The sequence below is a fragment of the Trachymyrmex cornetzi genome, unplaced genomic scaffold (assembly GCF_001594075.2).
Source record: "Trachymyrmex cornetzi isolate Tcor2-1 unplaced genomic scaffold, Tcor1.1 scaffold61, whole genome shotgun sequence".
Taxonomy (NCBI): domain Eukaryota; kingdom Metazoa; phylum Arthropoda; class Insecta; order Hymenoptera; family Formicidae; genus Trachymyrmex; species Trachymyrmex cornetzi.
The window spans coordinates 466,431-486,854 of NW_017299926.1; the positions used below are offsets into that span (position 1 = coordinate 466,431).

The 20,424-nt window shown below is 35.5% G+C and overlaps 1 protein-coding gene across 8 annotated transcripts in view; it reads left to right on the top strand.

Annotated features, from left to right (window-relative positions):
* The window catches only part of LOC108766709 (WD repeat-containing protein 47), a 75,551-nt gene extending 59,082 nt beyond the window's left edge, over window positions 1–16,469 (top strand). For all 8 annotated transcript variants that reach the window (XM_018516172.1, XM_018516171.1, XM_018516170.1 and 5 more), the window contains 5 exons: window positions 5,680–5,879; window positions 12,544–12,713; window positions 13,507–13,814; window positions 14,144–14,366; window positions 14,491–16,469. In XM_018516172.1, the coding sequence (XP_018371674.1) occupies window positions 5,680–5,879; window positions 12,544–12,713; window positions 13,507–13,814; window positions 14,144–14,366; window positions 14,491–14,636 (1,047 nt within the window). In that variant the 3' untranslated portion in view covers window positions 14,637–16,469. The remainder of the gene's footprint in view (window positions 1–5,679; window positions 5,880–12,543; window positions 12,714–13,506; window positions 13,815–14,143; window positions 14,367–14,490) is intronic.
* The last annotated feature ends 3,955 nt before the right edge of the window (window positions 16,470–20,424 follow it).

A 20,424-nucleotide genomic window follows, 5' to 3' on the forward strand; every position in this document is an offset into this window, starting at 1 on the left:
GCTTGCAGTTACGAAGTGTCGTTAACCAGCTGCCGGTCATTAAATCGTTACATTGTTAGCCAGTTTCGTCGCTAATTAGATACGCCGTGTTGACGGATCGACAGATCGGTAGATCAGCGAATCGATAGGCCTGCAGATTGATTAAACACGAGATGTGCGTCCAGTATAAATTGCTTATTGCGACGTTATCCATAAATCTCAATTACATTTGAACATGGAAAAACAGATTGTTCTGCTTGATCGACGATTTCTTTTTGTTGCACGCCAGGCTCCATCATGCCTCGACTTCCTGTTCGTTTCGGCGGGCACACTTCATTACGAAAAACAATCGTTCGAGAAATTAGACTGATTACTAGAATTATTGCAGGAAATGACCGAGGCACGGTAATCTAGACTGTTTCTTTAGTGAAAGCGAGGTATTCTTCGCATTACGCAATTAATCGATGTGACAGGACACGTTAGCTCGCAATAACTAAAAGGAGGAAGCTATTATATTGGCAAGGTGATTTTGTTCTCAGTAAATGATCACGAACTGCACGTACACTATCGTCAGAAAATTTAGGACCAATGTGATATAATCTTAAAACACATAATTTATGGTAAAATTACAAAACAAATAGTGCAATTCTGGTAATTGTTTTTTTTACTTGATTATACCTTCAGGGTCATATTATGCTACAGTGAAAAATAAAATTTGACTTGCGGATATTTTAAATAAAAAGAACATACAATTAAGTCTTTAAAACGCTTGATCTTAAACTTTCTGACGGTAATGTATGTCGAAAGTACCAACGATATAATTTCCTAGTTCCTCTCTCGCTTCGGGAGCGAGTCTACTATTAGCTAAGAGCATTTTGCGCCACGTTGTAATCGACCATTTAATTATAATCTCCGTCGCGTGCGTTTCGTACATATGCATACGGTAGAAAGTTACGGATACTTCCTCGAGAGTCGAAATTACCGCTACGTAAGAAAATTGATGCTCGTAATTCAAGATGATACATTCACAGATTGTACTCTACAGTCTCGCCTAGAATAAAAACGCTCTTGTAGTAGCTGGGTAATAATAGTCGGATTAATTAATAACCAATTTAATAACGAGAACTGCAATATCTAAGGATTTACACGCGCATTATAGCTTCACCTGGTTTTCTTAAGCGATCCGATATCATCATTTGAGTTATTACATCCAGAAGTGGCCAGTTTACATCTAGTCGACTTAAATGTCTCTAGTCGTGAAATATTGTATATAATATACTAGGCTCGTTTGAGGCCGAATGCAATTATATCTCGTTCGCAGATGAAAAAAGTGCGAAAACTCGTTAATTGCAAGTGACCTCTTACGAAATGTCACCGTAATTCTGGAATCGTTTTACATTTTACTTTCGAAATTTATTAGACTTTTTTTTATTAATCTACTTCGATTTCTTAGGAATATATTTCACTTCTTGAAAAGTCCTCGTCATTCGATAACATCGCCGAGAATTGTGTGTGTTTAGCATTGTATCCGTGATGCTCAATTCACTTCCGCATTCGCTTAGCTGAATAAATTTTTCGGTTGTTATTCTCATTAATATAAGAGAAATCATTTCTTAATATAACTTCGCATTTTATATCTGATAAAAAAATCTTAAGTTAAGGCTGAGCATAACTACAATTAATCATATTAATTGAATGTAACGCGCTAAATATGGAGTTGAACACATTAATTATACGTAATATGCTTTTAAAGTAAAGAAGGTGATGCGCGATGGTACGAGCGTTCTCTTCCTGGTTGCAGGGGAGGAACACTCGTAACTTCACATAAAGAATTCGTATTAAAACACACGGTGAAATTCGCGCGTTGGAATTTCGAGTGCCCTTAAGCTCGCACACGCATGTGCACCTTCGATTTCTGTATGATCAACGACGATTCTGTACCGATCAACGACGAAGAAGTGTGCCGTAACCCAGATATACAGAGGTCGATTGGTTTCACCGGTTTTTGTTATACGAAATATATCGAAGATATATTTTATATGTATACCTAGATTTATGCTTCATATTTGTTTAATTAAATTAATTATCAAATTTTATTTCTTTTTTTCTCTGGATATCTATCTAGGTGTCCGAGATCGAAAACGATAGATCCGGTTTAACCAGTTTTTGAGAGAAAAGTGAAAATTTCGATCATGATCATCGTTGCAATTAATATTGCTAATGTCTGTCTGAGTTGTTGACAGAGATTTGTCGATTACAAATCGTATTTAGGACAAGTAAATTCATAATCAATATCTCGTATATTTATATGCGCGACAGAAGTTCTCGCGCGCGTCACATCATTTTTTAACGATGCAGTGGAGAAAAGTAAAAAGCCAGAGTCGAATGAATCAGGTCAAGGCCCCTTTATTAGTTGTTTTTCATCGTGCCACGCGTCGTTGGATCCGTCCCTCCAATCTTCGATCGGAGACGCGTGTCCGAAAGCCTTCAGGGCATCCGGTGAATTCTTCGCGATCCATCTTTTCTTTCTTATAAGAGCACGGAGGAGATGATCATTTATAGAGGCATTAAGGTCGCGGATATGTCAATTATTTATTATTAATTATCTGTAAATCCGGATATAATCGATACAATTTTGATTAACGTGATACATATTTACAATAGATTTTTTGTTTGCACAATTATATATCTTTGTATATCTTTGTTCAGATTATATTTTGTTTAAAAAAAAAAAGAATTATTGTTACAGAAAAAACAATTTTGTTGAAATATTATATCTAAAAATTTAATTATAAATAACATATTTGAAAATATTTGTTAAATCATTAAAATAATTACATGGGAAATTCAAGCAATGCTGTAAAAAATTTTGATGTTTTAGCAATCATAATTATTTGGATAGTTCGACAAAATTATTTTTAGATTTGTATGTAGCTAAATTTTTAGACGCTTAAGCAAAACCGTTCTTTCCGTGTAGATATTGATAGCAAACGTTCATATTGTAATCTTATTAAAGAATAACGTTTTGTTAGATAAGACTTTCATTCATTGGTAATTCTATTGATATACAGACAGTATTGAGAGATCGAATGCGAAACAGTATGATGTTCGAAACTACATTTGCGTCATATTTGTCCCGCTTTCGTTCGGCATCTCGAAATAATCCATCCGTATGCGCTATAGAGTTTCTGTCTACAGCGTCAGTAGCAAACGCTTTCGCAAGGTTGTACAGAGCTATTAAGACCGAACGTCTTTAACGATGGCCGACGAGTTGATTGACCGACCGGCAAAACTAGGCTTCTCAGCTATATTTCCCCCGACGTTTCATCTGCTTTTCCTGGCAGAATTACGATCGAGAAACGTTTCCGGTTCGTTAAATCACCCGAGAGATCGCCACACGAAGAATGCCAGAATTTTCGCGGAAATGGGAATCTCTCTTGGATCTACGATCGATGATTCTCCTTTATGGCCTCGTTCTCCCTCGTAAATTGCGAGATGACTGTTCGCAAAAGAGTGGTCGTCGAAATACACTGTCGTTTTTTTTCTCACGACATAATAATGATAGTCGACAAAATATAGGACTAAAAGGTGAATAGTTCTAAAATTTGATCTTTTATAGAAAATGTAACGTTTGGACCGTTTAGACGTAAAAATAGCATTTTGTAGCGAATTAGAACAACTTAAGGTGAAAGGTAATGAATTAGCAAGCAAGATTGCAACTAAAAATTCAGTCTGATTCACCCTTCAATTCCGTTCACTTATTGTTCGGATTGACTTATTGAGCTTAGATAAAAAATTCTTATTGAAGAAAATCAATGAATCATTATACAATGGTTATTGATTTTGCGATGTTAATTCATATAAGAATAGAATTGTGAAACAAGTGATACATTGAATACCATTATTAATACAATCTCTCTTTCATTGTTCTTTATATGTTATTTTTATAACGATGTAAATATTTTTGTGAATTTATCTTTACATCAATTGATAGATAAAAAATTTTTTTTTCATTAATAATGATTAAACTTGGAAACATTTATATCGGTTTATGGCTTCTTTATATCTTATCTTTTCGCGAAGATCTGCGCTTATCATGGCACGCACGCTTCGAGATCTAATTACACGTTTGTAAGTCAATTCAATTGGCAAGAAGCAACTTTGGCGCCGTTAAACCGTATGCCGCCGCGTGAAAACGCACGCGAGTACTCATAATTCCGCTCGTGCTGCACGGTTTGCTAAGAAGAGAACAACAGCAGGCAGAGTGTGCATTTGCTTTGCTAATTTATCCATCTAGATAAACGGTCGCAGCCAATCTCGTGCCATGAAAGTAAAAGCGTAGCGAAGCGCACCGTTGCGCAAACACGAATCGCGAAACGATTCCGGATCTGTAGCTTCAGAAAAAAGTACTTTGCGCGCCAAGAAGCATTGCGAGCTTTTTCTGCGAAAAGTAATTCCATAACTGTTGCTTAATTATCGATGTTGAAGAAATAGAATTATGATTATTACATGTGGAAAACGGCTACGTGAAATCGATCTGCATCAATTTCACCGCACATTTCGCTATTTTTCTTGTTTTTAAACAGAAAACCTTTAACTCGTGCATTTTATTTTATTTAATAACGCCGGAGAGAAGAAAACTACGATTCTTCTGATTTATCTTATTATTGCATAAATATTGAAATGGACTGCTTCTTTACAGAACTCTGATGAGTTAGAAATTCATTCAGGATTTAACTTTCTAACGTTTCTGAATTTTTCGCCTTCCGTTCGGTTCACCACCTGCAATATGGGAGCTGGTTTAGCGAGTTTGGAGCAATAATTGTCTCACAAGAAGTGTGCATCATTTGCGTCTTACGCGAAACGAGAAAGTGAAATTTCTTTATGTATACATAAACATGCATATCTCCATGTTAAGTATATTAATTGGTCCAAAAAAAGAAATTTAATAGTAGCGAAAGAATTAAACGAAAGTACTAATTATCACAGAATTATCAAGAATTTAATTAACATCTCGTACGATTTTCTCCAAAAAAAATTGGTTAACCATTCGCATCCTTGTAATTCAATCATTACCTGAGCAATATTATAATCTTTGATACGTATATACTTTCTCATTAATTTTTTATTTATATTTGTACTTAGCTCATATTGGTATTTATTTTTTGTTGAATATTTTTTAAAATTATTTATTTGAATACTTTTATCAATCTCTTAAAATTATCGTTTTCTATATGTAATTAATATGTGTAAATATAAATATATTTACACACTATTGCGAACTGCGTCTATGTAATTTTAGCGCATGTAATTTGTAAGTAAATAGGAAGCATCGAGAATGTGCAAATATCGAATGCAATGATATTGTTCCAATATTACGTTCATCTCACCTCAACGTTTCCATATTCATCGTGGCTACCGGACGCAGAAGTGCATCCGCAACTTGCGGCGGTACTTGTCCTTTCCGCGAATAAAAACAGTTGCTTTGCGCCGGCAGGCATTCATTAGATCTCGTTAAAGCAATACGTTGTATCACGATAGCTGTACTTTTTCCGCGCGCATTCCGTTTGCAAGAGCTGCAACGGCGTGGCTCCTAATCGTCCACGCTGCAACGGGCATATTATTAGTTCCATGCGCTCGCACGATGATAATTACTTATTAATACCAAATTGAGTAACAATCGCACATCTCGTTTTGCAGCAAGAGCCGAGACCGGAACTCGAAACTAGCAATGGAAGCAGCAATGGCGGCGGGAGACCGCGTTTCGTTCCCGTCACCGCTCTGGAGGACGTGCAGGCGATACGCTGCGCCGAATTTCACCCCCATGGAAAGTTATATGCCGTGGGATCGAACTCGAAGACGTTGCGAATATGTGCTTACCCGAAGCTCCACGACGTCAGGTAAAAATTATATTCATTACCTTGTCTCTATAACCAAAAATCTCTATAATCAATAATTTCAATAACCGGGGTACCCGGGTAACGGTAACCCACGCAGGAATTTTTCTATGTGAATGTAAATGGTTGTTATGACCTCCCCATCCCTTCTCTTGTGCGTAGAAACAAGTTTGGACGTGTATAGCTCAGTTTCAAAAGTACGAAATGGGTACCCGGGTACTCGGTTACAGAGACAACGGTTAATTATATCACGTCTATTAATCATTAGGGAATTTCCAGTATTATACATTCGGGATTGTTTGATAAGTTTATGATGTTTTCACTTTTCTTCTAATTGGGATTACAAAATATAATTTAAATATGTTATAAAATAATCTCATAATATTTTGATATCCTATAATTCTGATTATTTAAGTTATTTGTAATAATTTTTCGAATCGCTTTTCGAGACAAATTAATATATAATTTAAAAATTGATATTTTCATGAACATTCTGATACTTAAATACTTTTAGAAATAAAACAGTTTTATGTTTATCATTTAAGTATGCATAGCTAATTAATTAGTTACTAATGTGGAACGAACTTTCTACAAAATGCACCTCATATCAGTGGCGGAAGTCCTATATGATACTGGAAGCCGTTTCGCACCGGACGCTCGAGAAATCGTTAAATTGCAATTGCAACTCAATCGAAGCGCGGAAATAACGTGATCGTTGCCGCCTGTCTCGTGCTTGCAACAGACTTTATGATTATCGTGTGTGAGCCATTTCGCGATAGCATATCGTTGGATAATGACAGTCTCGGATACGCATTCTTCGACGAATTACAGATATCACTATATCGTTAGTGGTTTTACGCAAAGATAACGAATGGGTTCACGTTATGCGATTACCGAAAAATTTAGGTAACGGAGATATGATTTCTGTTAAGTTGGAAGAAACCGAATAAACTTACATTCGCGCTTCTGCGAAGGAGAGAGAGAGAGAAAGAGAGAGAGAGAGTGCGTGTACACAGAAAAAAAGACTATTCTTAAATCAACCATAATATACTCATATATAAGCAAAAATATAAGTCTGTGTACACAGAAAAAAAGACTATTCTTAAATCAACCATAATATACTTATATATAAGCAAAAATATTGTAAACTTTCTTTAAAAATTTTTATCTTGAATTTGTATTGATATAAGATTTTTAATTGAGCAAGTCTTGAATTAAGTGCAAAGTAATACTTGCGCGCATCAAAATAAATTTAATCAAGATTGATATCTTTGAAGCAAGATTATAATATTTTTGCTTATATATGAATATATTATGGTTGATTTAAGAATAGTTTTTTTTCTGTGTATATGTTGTATTTATTATACCGTTTATTATACCGTTCTACGGCTACGCCCTCTAAGAACAAATTAAAGCGACCATGATATACAGAGTATAAAAATAATTTACAAAAAAAACGAAAGTAAAAAACAAAAAAGAAGAGAGAGCTGTGATATATTTTAACGGATCCAGCGAAAATAACTGTAAATTACAAGTCGGCTAAAAGCTGATCCGATCGTTGGGATACGCGGGGAGAATCGTCGACGATGAAACAACTTTACATCTGCGATAAGCGCGTTTTGCGAGCTAAAATTCGCTGCTTGTCGTTGCGACGATAAATCCTGTTCAGCCGAGCTTGGCGTCGTTTTTACTTGTGGTGGACACGTTTCGGATCCCGAGATAGCGCATCACGAAAAATGCCGACGTAAAGCGCGAGAGAAATCACGGGTCTTACAGCGGAACGCGTCACGCTATTCAATAAGCTCCGGTTTATCTATCATCTTGATGCGATAATATCAACGCAACTTCGCTCCGCGGTGTAATTAGAACAGAGATTAATCAAATGCGTTCTCCCACGTTGCAATAGATATTCTTTATCGCAAGAAAAGGAATTCGATATTACCGCAAACTGTAATTTGATGAGATATTATACTTTGTAATATGTACACATGCAATACACGTATAATATTATTTATGCAATAACGTATGCACCAAAACCTTGGATTGTTGTATGTACCGTTTTTCATTACAAATGCTAACCTTTTAGACTCAAATTTGCATCAATGGGAAACAGGTTAGTAATGATTATTTTGCCGAGCGATAATGTTCTTCAATCAATTTCCAAGAATATAATTAGTTTCTAGCGTTTTAGAAATTAATGATTAATGGAGAAACAAGATTCTTGCAAATTGCTGGTTTGTTGCATTAAAAAAATCTGGTTTATTTAAGAAAAAAGGATACATATTAAATGAACTTCACAGAAAGTTAAGAATAATCTTATATGATTATGAGCTGCTTTAATTATAATCGACAAGTCCTTGTTGTCACTCATACGTAACAAAAGAGCTTCATCGTATGTAAATTTGAGGCTGGTCAAGTATAAATTCGCGTCTGCTAAACTAATTTTACGCGGGTGTGCTGGCCTAACGAGCGGCGGAGGCCTTCATGCCAAACGGAGCATTCCTGCGTGTTCAGCGAATGTGAATTGCTGGTACAGTTTTTTCCATTACCGGTTACCATCACCATGCTGTAACATGTTGTTTCCGTTTACATCGTCTTGAACGCGCGATTCGCAATATTTTATCTTTCCTGCCATCACATTTGTACGTGAATTCAGAATAATTCCGCATAATTCTAATACGTTGATTTCTTGAATATAATTGCCTTTCAACTATAAACGCGTTATAATAATCGAAAAATTCGAGAATTTTTGCTAAAGTTCAAATTAATTCTAAGACCAATTAGTTCGAAGTTTTAATGAACGAAAAAGAACATATGAAAATGGATCATAAAAAATAACGTCAGTTTGCGATAAAAAAAAAACCGGAGAACGTAAAGTAATCGCGGATGAATAAATAACGAATTTATAATTAAGAATAATAAAAAGGAAAAAATTATGTCTACACGACGTGTAGTAATTACTTGGAATGGAATTGTAATTTCGTTTTTTGAGGTAGCGTTACGTTATACCTTAAGACAATCTGTTTTGCATTACAAGATAGACAACAAATTGTCCCCTTTCACTCACAGAATATTCCATGTACGGCAATTCACGGCAGTACTCATTTAACGCTGTATTACGATGTTCCGGTAAGTTCAACGAGCTGTAATTTGTGTCCAAAGTCAATAACGCGCAACAATTTCCATTTATCCGTTTGCGAGCAGCCTCGTACTCCGTTCAGGCTGTTGTTTCGCGCGCGGAACGATTCTCGTTGGCGTCGAGAAAGTTTGCGCACGCGAAATAAATTACCGTTGCACCGTAGAAAATTTATACCTATCCGTATTACTTAAAACGTAAAGTGTGCGACATACGCGTGCGTCTTGCGTAACTGTCGGAATTACTACTTCGACAGCCATCGAATACAAATTACAAAGTGTTTTACAAGCACCGCCTTATAAGTAGAGGAAAGCTCCCTATTATGAGATAGGCGCCTAATATGGATAGCGGCGTTTCTGCTAAACTAATAAACGCTATCTATTGGCTCCACCATGAATTTATTGCTCTTAGATTGAAAACTAATTTAGTGGAAAATTCATTACTAGATCGTGCCTGTAGTCATTGTAAAACAAGATTTTTAGAATTTGGATGTCTTCAAGTTTCATTGAGATGAGCATTTAAATCTTGTTTATTATTTAATAAATTCTTTATGTAGTGATAGAGTAAGGTCGTACTAATATAAAAATACGGGATATGTTGAATTGTTTAATTATAGAAGTTAGATTTGATGATCGTAAAACCATAAGACGCGGTGGAAATCGTTATATGAGATACCCACGGTATTCCTAATATGAAATAACCCATGCTCCTATGTTTTGGTGAAAATCGTTGCTAAAGTATAAATGTTATTGTAAAATAATAATAAAAAAGACAACTGGAATGGATGTCGAGTGCCTATATCTGCGATGGTTGATTCCAACTACCTGAAAACGGGTTCTGGGTATAATCTATCGTATGCTCATTTTTCGCGTACGCTGGCTGTGTTTGTTTGTATTTTAGAAACATTGAATAAAATTTTTTAATTGCAATACTGATATACTTTGCGTTTTACTATCGATTTTTCGGGGCATCTCGTATTAGGAGCACAATTTTTTCATTTTGCGATTTGTTCACTTTTTACATTTCTTTAATTTAAAAAAAAATTGAATTTGAATTAAATTGTGTATGTAACGTTATCTTAAAGTTTATTAAATTTCCTTCAAAATGACCTATTATATTTTTAAATAGGGACATCTCGTATTAGGAGCACAATTTTTTCATTTTGCGATTTGCTCACTTTTTACATTTCTTTAATTTAAAAAAAAATTGAATTTGAATTAAATTGTATGTAACGTTATCTTAAAGTTTATTAAATTTCCTTCAAAATGACCTATTATATTTTTAAATTCTGCCTGTAGACTTCTAACATTTACCCAAAATGAACTCGGTATCTCATAATAGGGGCCTTTCCTCTATATTCTATAACGTTACAATAAGACGTGTGAATAAACGGCTCATAAAATCTACTTAATGTCCTAAAGTACGCGACTACTTTATCAGAGACGCTGCTGCAATTATACGTTAATGATACGCACGCGCTCGTAATTTCCTCACCCAAAAAAATAATTTTAATATTAGCAGAAACCGCTAAATTTTAGAGGATTTTATTCTTATATACGGCCTCAAGAGGAATCTTCTGAAATCGAGAGAAAAATATGCTAAGCACAATATTCTTACAGTTAGAGTACTTTCGTTTTGCATCTGCAGTAAAAATCTTGCTGTTCCTAATATAATTTACTCGTAAGAGGGCACTCCGCTTTCAGTAAATATATTCCTCTTCATACAATAGGAAAATTGTTAGAATAATTTCCAATACATTTTTTATGAATAGTCCAGTGCATTGGAAGAGGAATACTCTTTCTGTAAAAGTTTCTGCTTAGAATATGAGATTACCGGAAATTTCACTTTACAATTAGATTATCTTTTTTTGAGTGCTGCGTAAAATTACGAGGTGCCGAGAGATTGTTCTCCATGACACTCGGTGTCGCGATAGGAGCAAAAGTCAATGTTGTTATGAGGCTTGTGAGAATATCGAGATGACTATCGAGAAACTCCGTGATTGTTCAATTAGAGCGACGTAATCCCATTGCTCGACTTAAAATTGAGATATCACTTCACGCCGTTGACATTTACGTCATTGTATTACAGACAGTAAGTCTGCGGTTTCATTACTTGTGCTTCTGATTAAAGTAACATTGTTGGCGAGTGCTGCGCTGTCGAGATTGTAAAAAAGATATTTGCTCAAGAATAAAATAGAATGAATATATAAATTACACGTTAAATATTCTAGTGAGAATTTGTATAATTTTAATTTGTACAAGTGAAAAGAAATGCTAAAGAATGAAATGTGAAAACTAATAATAGTAATTATAGTTAACATAAACTATAGGCACGTTCAAACACGATGAACACGCATACACCCGATTGATAAGTGAAAGTATATTTTTACATTTCATGAATTTCTATTTTTTATTGTATTTTTCTTTTTTCGCACAATTTTTGTGTCAACTTACAAAATATAAAAAAAGATTAGCGTTTTTTTCAAAGGTTATAGAATTGCTCTAGCAAATAGGAATATAAGTTTCTTTTCTGCCGACATTTTTAATTTACTATTTTAATTCTAACAATTGTCTCCTGATATTTCATCACGCAGGATGTGTACACAAGTAAAGCCATAAGAGAGTTATTCATCAAGTTTAAAATTTATAGCAAGACTTAATTTTGCAATTATTTCATACTTATAGTTATTATAATTTATTAGATTTTGATCAATTACAAATTAAATTTAGAATTTAATAAACTTTATTTTAGTTTTAGTATAAGAATCTTTTTTGCAAAATTTCTCATCTCATGTTTCAAGAGAGAATTTCTAACATCACTACATCTGTATTTTTATAAAATAATTGTATACATATAATTTACTTGTGCTATAATTTTTATCATTTAATACTTCTCCAATTATGTCGTTATTATCCGGAGAAACCGCCTCTCTTCGAATAATCGTATCGTCACTTTCGAAAGTCGTTCCCCTTCGGCACTCGCTGGAAATTGCAGCAGAAGTGACGTTAATCTCGCGCGTCATGCTCAAGTCGAACAGATTCAAGGGGACGAATAATAATTAACATCGGGGAAGATTTTATGGATGAATATCTTGATCAGCAGATATATGGGGGGAGAGGAGCTAAGCGATCGCGATCTCACACGCGTCGGTTGCGTGTGGTGGGAAAAGAGCAGTGCTTTAATTAAAATCTGCATAAGAACTGGCGCCGTGAAAGCGGTGGCGCGTCGTCTCTTCGAGATCCCCGAGCCTCTTTCGTTTCCACGGTGGAATCCCGTAGCCGGTGTACACAATATCGACTTCAATTAGAGACGCGGTTAATGAAAGCTGGAAACGAGGAAGGAAAACAGCTCGATGAAAGTGACGTTTGCGAGAACTCGAGCATTCTTCCTTCTTGAGACAGATTAATGGCTCGTGGAATAGAGCGAAATGGAATCTCCTTTTTCAGATGGATGATTTATGCCATTGCGAATTGTCGAAATGTTTGCTGCATATCATCACGTGCTTAATAGAATTCCATGTTCCTCTTTCAGGGAGGATCATCAGACGTATCAACCTACCGTTCTCTTCAAGAGGACGAAGCATCACAAAGGCTCTATATACTGCCTCGCGTGGACACCGGACGGTCGGCTGATCGCGACCGGAAGCAATGACAAAACTGTCAAGTTAATGCGCTTTAATGCCGATACGTCGAATCTTGAAGGTACTATTGAATCTAATCGAAAGTACACCCAGAGAAAGGTCTCTTCACCCAGAGAAAGGTTTCTTCGATACAAAGAAATGTTTCTTTACTATATGGTTAAAGAAAAAAATTTCTTTAATTTGAACATTATTTTTTGAAATAAAATAAAAAAATTTATTTGATTTATTTCTTTGAAAGAAATGTTTCTTTACTATTGTAAATATTTCTTTCTCGATAAAACTTCTCTCTGAGAATATACTATAGAGAATATACTATAGATGTAATCTTGATGTTATTAAAAAATTTTAATTTTTTTAAAAGTAAGTCTTGAATTATAGATCTAGCTCATTTCTATTCTGAATTTTTCTCATTATTCGAATATATAAATTACTAAATTTCTTTGTTTGCATTTTTGAAAGCAGTTTAAACTACAAAACCCGCAGAGTTTGTAGCTTAAACATCGAAAAATAATTCATAATTTAAAAAGAATCTCGCATTAATTGTACGAAAATTAGATCCTGATAAAAGTTAATTTTCATATAATGTAGGTGATGATGTTTTTGTTTGTTTTGTTGATGATGAATGTTTTTGATATGATATTTTTGTTCATTACACGATAAGCTACACTATGTGAAAATTAATTCATTTCACCGGGACCCAATTTTTCATATAATTATTACGGATCCTTTAGAAAGATAATGTAATTAATTTGTAATCGTTAATCAGATTTGTTATATTAATCTGGTTATTAGTGGAATTAGTACCTCTCTTACTATCGTTACAAGATTTTGTATTTTTTACGTTTAATTTTTAGGGCAAGAGGTCGAATTGACTATGCACGATGGTACAGTGCGTGACCTGTGCTTCCTCGAGGACACGTCAAATAAATCGAGCCTTTTGATCAGCGGTGGTGCTGGCGACTGCAAAATTTATGTTACCGATTGCACGACCGGTACACCTTTCCAAGCCTTGAGTGGTCATAGCGGTCACGTGCTGACGCTTTACAACTGGGGCGGAGCGATGTTCGTCAGCGGATCGCAGGATAAAACAGTCAGATTCTGGGATCTGAGGACGAGAAGCTGCGTCAATATGGTTACACCTGCGACGGTACCTGGCAGCCGGGTGAGTCGGGTTCTCTGTCGATATGTTTGTAGTGATCACCAAAAATGAGAGAGAGAAAGAAGACTAAAATGGATAACATTTAAAAAAAATTCTATTATTGTTTAAAATCCTTGCATCATCAGCATCTTTCTGTTTTGTTACGACATCGTATCGAATTCTACGTCCGATAAATATTCGATTTACATTATTAAATTGCACCAGCATCTCTTTTAATTGCACAAAATTAGTTATTTTCTTCTATCTAAATCGAATGATTATCGGACGTTATTTCTGATTATCAAGAATAGAAACAGTATTGTTTGTCTGATCAGCATTTGATTCCATTACAGGTCGGTAGTCCCGTAGCTGCGCTGTGCGTAGATCCGTCTGGCCGACTGTTGGTGTCTGGCCACGAAGACAGTAGCTGCGTTCTCTTCGACATTCGCGGCGGTAGAACGGTACAGTGCTTCAAACCTCACGCGGCAGATATCAGGAGCATACGATTCTCACCGTCGGCGTATTACTTACTGACGGCGGGATATGACAACAAATTGGTACTCACAGACTTGCAAGGTGAATTTCTCTTGTTGATTTTAATCTCTTAGAAATATTACTTACCGTATTGAAACAAATAATTTATTTATAATACGAGTGTTGTAACAATCGAGTAATATCAATATGATGAAATATATTGCAGGCGATCTTACAATGCCTCTACCTAGCGTCGTAGTCGCTCAACATCAGGACAAAGTCATCTCCGGACGTTGGCATCCTACGGAGTTCTCGTTTCTCAGTACTTCCGCTGATAAAACTGCAACGTTGTGGGCTTTACCGCCTGTTTAAAGTCCCGACATAACAATGCACCGTTATTTATTTACCTGTTCTTTTAAGAACATAGTAATTCATCTTTGACAATATTGTTTAGATTTATTTCTTTTCTTTTTTTTACATTGAATTGATCCCACAAAAAGTTCAGACTTTAATTTCGATTCTTAAATAATCTCATAGAGATTATAATTACAAAAAATGAAATTTCAAACGATATTCTTTAACGTATTTGCACAATTTAATTATTCTTTAAATGACCAATTAAAACTTTGATTTATACGACTGTGTCATTAACTCGCAGCGTAATATTATAACATTGATGCGAAAGTAAAGCATTTAAATGATTAAAACGTAACACGCTTTGAAGACTTGGGCTAGGGAATAAAGAACGCGTAAACCATGCGATATGAGCATCGGTAAGATTGTTTTTAGCTATGAATTTAATCGGGAGTCACAAGACTGCGGATGAATAATCCTTCGCTGCGATACTGTTTTACAGCAACACAAAGCGAGATCGTTTACATCGTCAGTTTTAAATATCTGTTTTTTGCATAACATGATGATAGGTTTACAGATTTTGAAGAATGTTCTTTTTTCAGGAACAATGCACACATACTTAATAGAATCACGATGCGATATATCCCCTTCCCCGGTCTGTTTTAATAGAATTTCGTTATAATCAGAGATGCCTGTATTGTAGATACGTTGAGCTAAGTTAAGAAAATTTTTAAAATATTCACAAAGGACGTTTTAATTTTTAGTTTTTGCTCTCTTACTTTCGCTCTTATTATCGCGTCGTTGCATCGTTTCACAACGTTTCAATAGAAATATTAGTGTTTACTGATTTTATTCTTAATTTGTTGCAATACTTGTTGCTACAATTGTTGCGCGCGCGCGTTTAATTTACATAGATGCTCATACTTCCATCTACATGTTATCAACTCACAAGCCAAATATACACACGCGTTCTAGTACATAGTATATATATATATACATATATATATCTGTATTTGCGAAAGAAATTATATACGTACGCTCATATACTAATCGCTATTTTTTACGGACTAAAATAATATAAATCAAGAGAATTTATCCGAGCGTCAAGCAATTACTCATCGCGACATGTGACTAAGTTTACGCGATTCGCGCAAAGAAGATAGTATTCTTTAGTAATATAAAGTCGTAAGGACTAATAATTAGACTTAAGTTGCTTGTCGCAATCGCCAAAGCTCGCAGTAGCAGCGAAACAGAAAAAGAGAGAAAATGCGCGTTACTTTGCGTTGTCGGAAGCAATTTTCTCATCGATTGTAGTGATTCGATGGTTGAACATGGGACGAAGATTTTGTAAATACACGTTCATCAGCGACTGAACTCGACAATTCTTTGATTTGACCATTAATCTGTCGAGTGACGATGCAAGCATATCATTATTTGTTTTATCCCTACTTCGATATCAACGTTGTTAAAAGCGATATTTACTTTGTCCTGTTAGCATATCTTTTCGGCGTACGGACAAATCACATTTTTAAATCGCGAATGTATTCAAGGAGATAGGGAAAGAGATATTAATGAAATATAAGAGATAGTAAAAGCAGAATAAAGGAAAAACGGGTGAATAATAGGAGATTAAAGTTAACCGTTTGCTAACAAAATTTGTGATCTTTAGCATTCAATCATTTTCAAGATTTCATGAAGTAATTATTACTAGAATTAATTATTTTCTCTCCTTTAGAAAAAAACTTTTTGATTAAATAAATTGTTACGAATGTTCCAATCATTTCTTGATTATTTTTGTCACTCACAAGTAAACCTACCTTTGTGTGACTCGCCGATTTCATTGAAACTTTGCACACTAGTAGAGTAGGCAAAAATAATGTTTTTTATGTTAGATAGTAAAGTTTCGTGTTGATCGGTACATTACTTTTATGTGAAACATCATGACGATGCCCTAATACCCTCAACTTTGGGGGTCGATTTCACCCCTTTAATGCTGACCATTGCCGATAAAAAAAAATACGTACCTATTATTTTTGCCTACTCTGCAAGTGTGCAAAGTTTCAATGAAATCGGCGAGTCACACAAAGGTAGGTTTGCTTGCCAGTTGCGACTTTTTAAAATGATTTTGGCAGAGATTCAAAGTTTTGTAAAGATAATCAACGTAATCGAGTTGCGAAATATTTTTGCATTTGTGAAAACACATTTTTAGCAACTCTGTCATATCTTATTATCTAAGAACTTTGTTTTCCTGCTTCACGTATTTTGTAATGATTGACAGAAAAGATCGCAATAACAATGGCGAGCAAACAGAATGGGACGGAAGCGATTATTTGTTAATAGCGACTCAATGCAAGCATCTGCTTCCATGTAGCAATTTATCGTGCCTTCTGTCGTGACTGCTTTCGGCGATTTATGTTTATTTTTATATTTTTTGTGAGCTCTTATTCTTCCTCCCCTTCCGCCTCCTCATATTCCTTATTCCACAATAGTAATTTTACCTCCCTCATCTCACAATATATCCAAACACGAGTTCATAAACGTTCTAAAATAAAATTCTCTCATTATCTCATACTCGAGTATTACTGCATAACGTACTATATATACATGGCATAACTTATAACTTTGTACTTTTCTTGTAGATACGATATAATATGTCACGTCTAATTTAAACAATAAAAATTTACGTTATTAAGATGATAGTATTGATGATAATGAAAATCACACCCAAAGAACCCATCAAAGTTTCATTAGGAGACCCGCCGCCGATTTCATTCGGGTCAGTTTTTCAGAAATTCGGGTAATCGGGTCGATTAGAGGCCGCCGTAAGAGAGAAATTACGCCGGCGTGTGGGTCCGTACCGTAGTGTATATACGCACTATGAAAGCTCGATCGACTTTTTATAAATTTCCCATAATGACTGTAATCATGCAATCTTCCACCCGCATGTATTACCTGTGGCGCCGAATTTGGCGCTCTATGGGTCCGATTCTGTGAAGTAAAGATACGCGAATGTAAACTGTTCTAGTCTCAAAAATTTTAATGAGAATCATTTAATGGAGGACCGGCAATTTCGGCGCGTAGATAGAACTTATTTTTGTTGATTATGGAAAAACTGCCGCTATAATATATCACGTCTGCTGACTGTACCGAACAGGTAAAAAATTCGTTCGCATGATTTTCGTAGAATTGAAACAGCTTTGTTTGCCCTAAAAAGAAGTATCAAATAATAGTTGTATCATAAGAAAGAGATTATATAAAAATTTGAAGTCTATCCTAAAAATAATTTTTCAAGATACACGCATAGTAATAGATACAATTTGAAAAGCATAGATTTTGAAAGATAAAGTTGGATAAATAATAATATGATAAGAAATAATTGAAAAAAAGAATATGTTTTATATTGTACGTGTCTTTTTTGGAGTAAACTTTTCGAACTTTATCGAAGTCGGAGTGAAGAGAAGAAAGGCGAAAGAGGCAACCGTCACGACGACCAATTCCGTGATCTCTAGACCTAATCCTGTGCCCCGGGAAGCGTCCCCGCGGCGAGGATCCACCCACGGAATTCCTGTGCGTCTGTCGGGGCCATCTGTCGATTCGACGAATCCGGTTGATTTGGCTCTCTTCGGAATTTTTTGAAATCCTCACCGCGGGCCATATTATGAGCCCTAATTATTGTCGGTGCGCGATGTTCAGTCCCGGGACGAGCACGGTACCCAGGTCCTTGAGGATAAATGTAGTTTCTGTGTTCTTTATTGGACCCACCTACAAAATCGAGATACCGTGTGCTTCGCACCGTAGTCTTCAGGAATGCCCCCCGAGGTGCGACGCTTCCTCGCTAATTTTACGTTCCTATTGCGGTTTGTTCGATGATATTTGGCAATCGGCTCTAATTCGAATTTTCAGGATTCCAGATAACTCTTCGATAATGCTTTCTAACTGGAAAGGGAACGAGTTTCAGTATGCCTCAGGATAGATATCATCTAAGTTCCTCATCCGAATTGCAATTAGAAGTATGACAAATATGTCGCGAATTTTGCAAATATGAACTGATTTTCGAGATTCATCTGTTCAACCGTCTTAGAACTGGTTGAATTCTTCGACGGAAACGGCGATTATAAATATGGGCTTCTAGCTAGAGATGGACGGAGAGATTAGTGTCTGTGATCACGAACAAGTGATTTCGCACTTATGAACAAGAAACGAGGAACTTAGAAAGAAGGAACATGCGATGATGCATTAGGGTAATCGCGCCGTTCAATAATTCATCGCGCGCGAGGTATTCAAATTAATAATGTATTACAAGAATCACCTCTAATCGATCGCACGAATTGCTTTGTATACTCTATCATTTCCACAGAGGTTCTCATACACTCATTCTTCATTGTAACAGATTTTTTGATACCATATGTTTCTACATATTTTGCTATATATTTTTCTTCTAAATATTAAAAATTGAATTTAAAAAAAAATTAAGTTACGAAATTTAATACGAAAAGCATGATAAGCCACAATATGTCGCCTTCTACAATTACATAATTCAAAATGTACAAAATATTAATTTATTAAATATATTCAATCTTATTTCTAGATTATTTTTAACGGCAAATTTTTTGATCAATTTAAAGTGGACATTAGTTATAAATTTTCATTTTATCAGTTGTAAAATCTAAAATATTCGCTTTCTTATTGTTTTATCTATCAATGATTTCCGTAAGATTTCGTTTTTAGAAAATCATAATCAATCTAAGATGAGATATTACCGGATTATAAAGGACTGCGCATCGCTGGCAGTCTCCAAATCATTCAAATGAGGAAAGGAGAAGCTGCTCTCGTCGTGAGGCCCCCAAAAGCGAAACCATATAAACGCGGGGCACGTCTCTGCGGTAATCATTCTCGGAAGAGCAATTCCCGTGGCCAGAAGATGATAATAATTTGAATCGCGGCCACTTAGCATACGTGCAATTTGGCGCTTAAGACAATTCCGTCTTCCTCACCCTCGCTGTGACTCGCAGTTGTCGTCGTCATCGTCGTCGTCGTCGTCGTCGTCGTCGTCGTTGTCGTCCTGGCAAAGGATGGCATACAGTTCCTAGTCGCTTGGCCATTCGAACCCAGAAATTCGTAATCACCGACCCAGGATTGAACCCGGGGGCCTGCCCAAAGACACGACCCGAATAAAATGCGACGAAACGCGCGTAATTTGTGGGTCCCTTTCGTCCAGGCATTCCACCTTTCGGGAGAATCAGCCGGCGCTCTTTCCCGCTTCGCATAAAAGCGTCTTCGCGATACTTTAGTTCGTCGTAAATTATTAAGTTAGACGACGTTGTTATCCCCGTGGCTATTTAAGAATATATTTTGTGGTAGGTGGACGATGGCAGACACCTACGCACTATACTGTTAAGTATATAAGAGCGAATGGAATATATCAAAATAGTAGAATTAGTGAATAAAAATTAAAGTTAAGCTTTTGTTATTTGTTATATACAAGGTAAAAATCAACATTTCCTATAGAAAAAAATGCTAATTTATTTCCTTCTAAATATGGTTTTTAAGCACCCATAGCCGTATAGCACAAATATAATTTCATGTGACAGAAAATATCGAACACAATATAATTTTACGCAGGAAAAAAATCGCTAATAAACACAGAGTAAAAAAATTGGTTTAATTGACAAGTTGAAGATTATTATAGGTATTTGCTCAGCGCGAAAATATTTGCATGAATTTAGATATAGCAAGTCTAATCGTTAGATAGATTTATAAAAAAGGTGAAAAATTAAAAGACTAAACAACAAAAGATCAATTTATC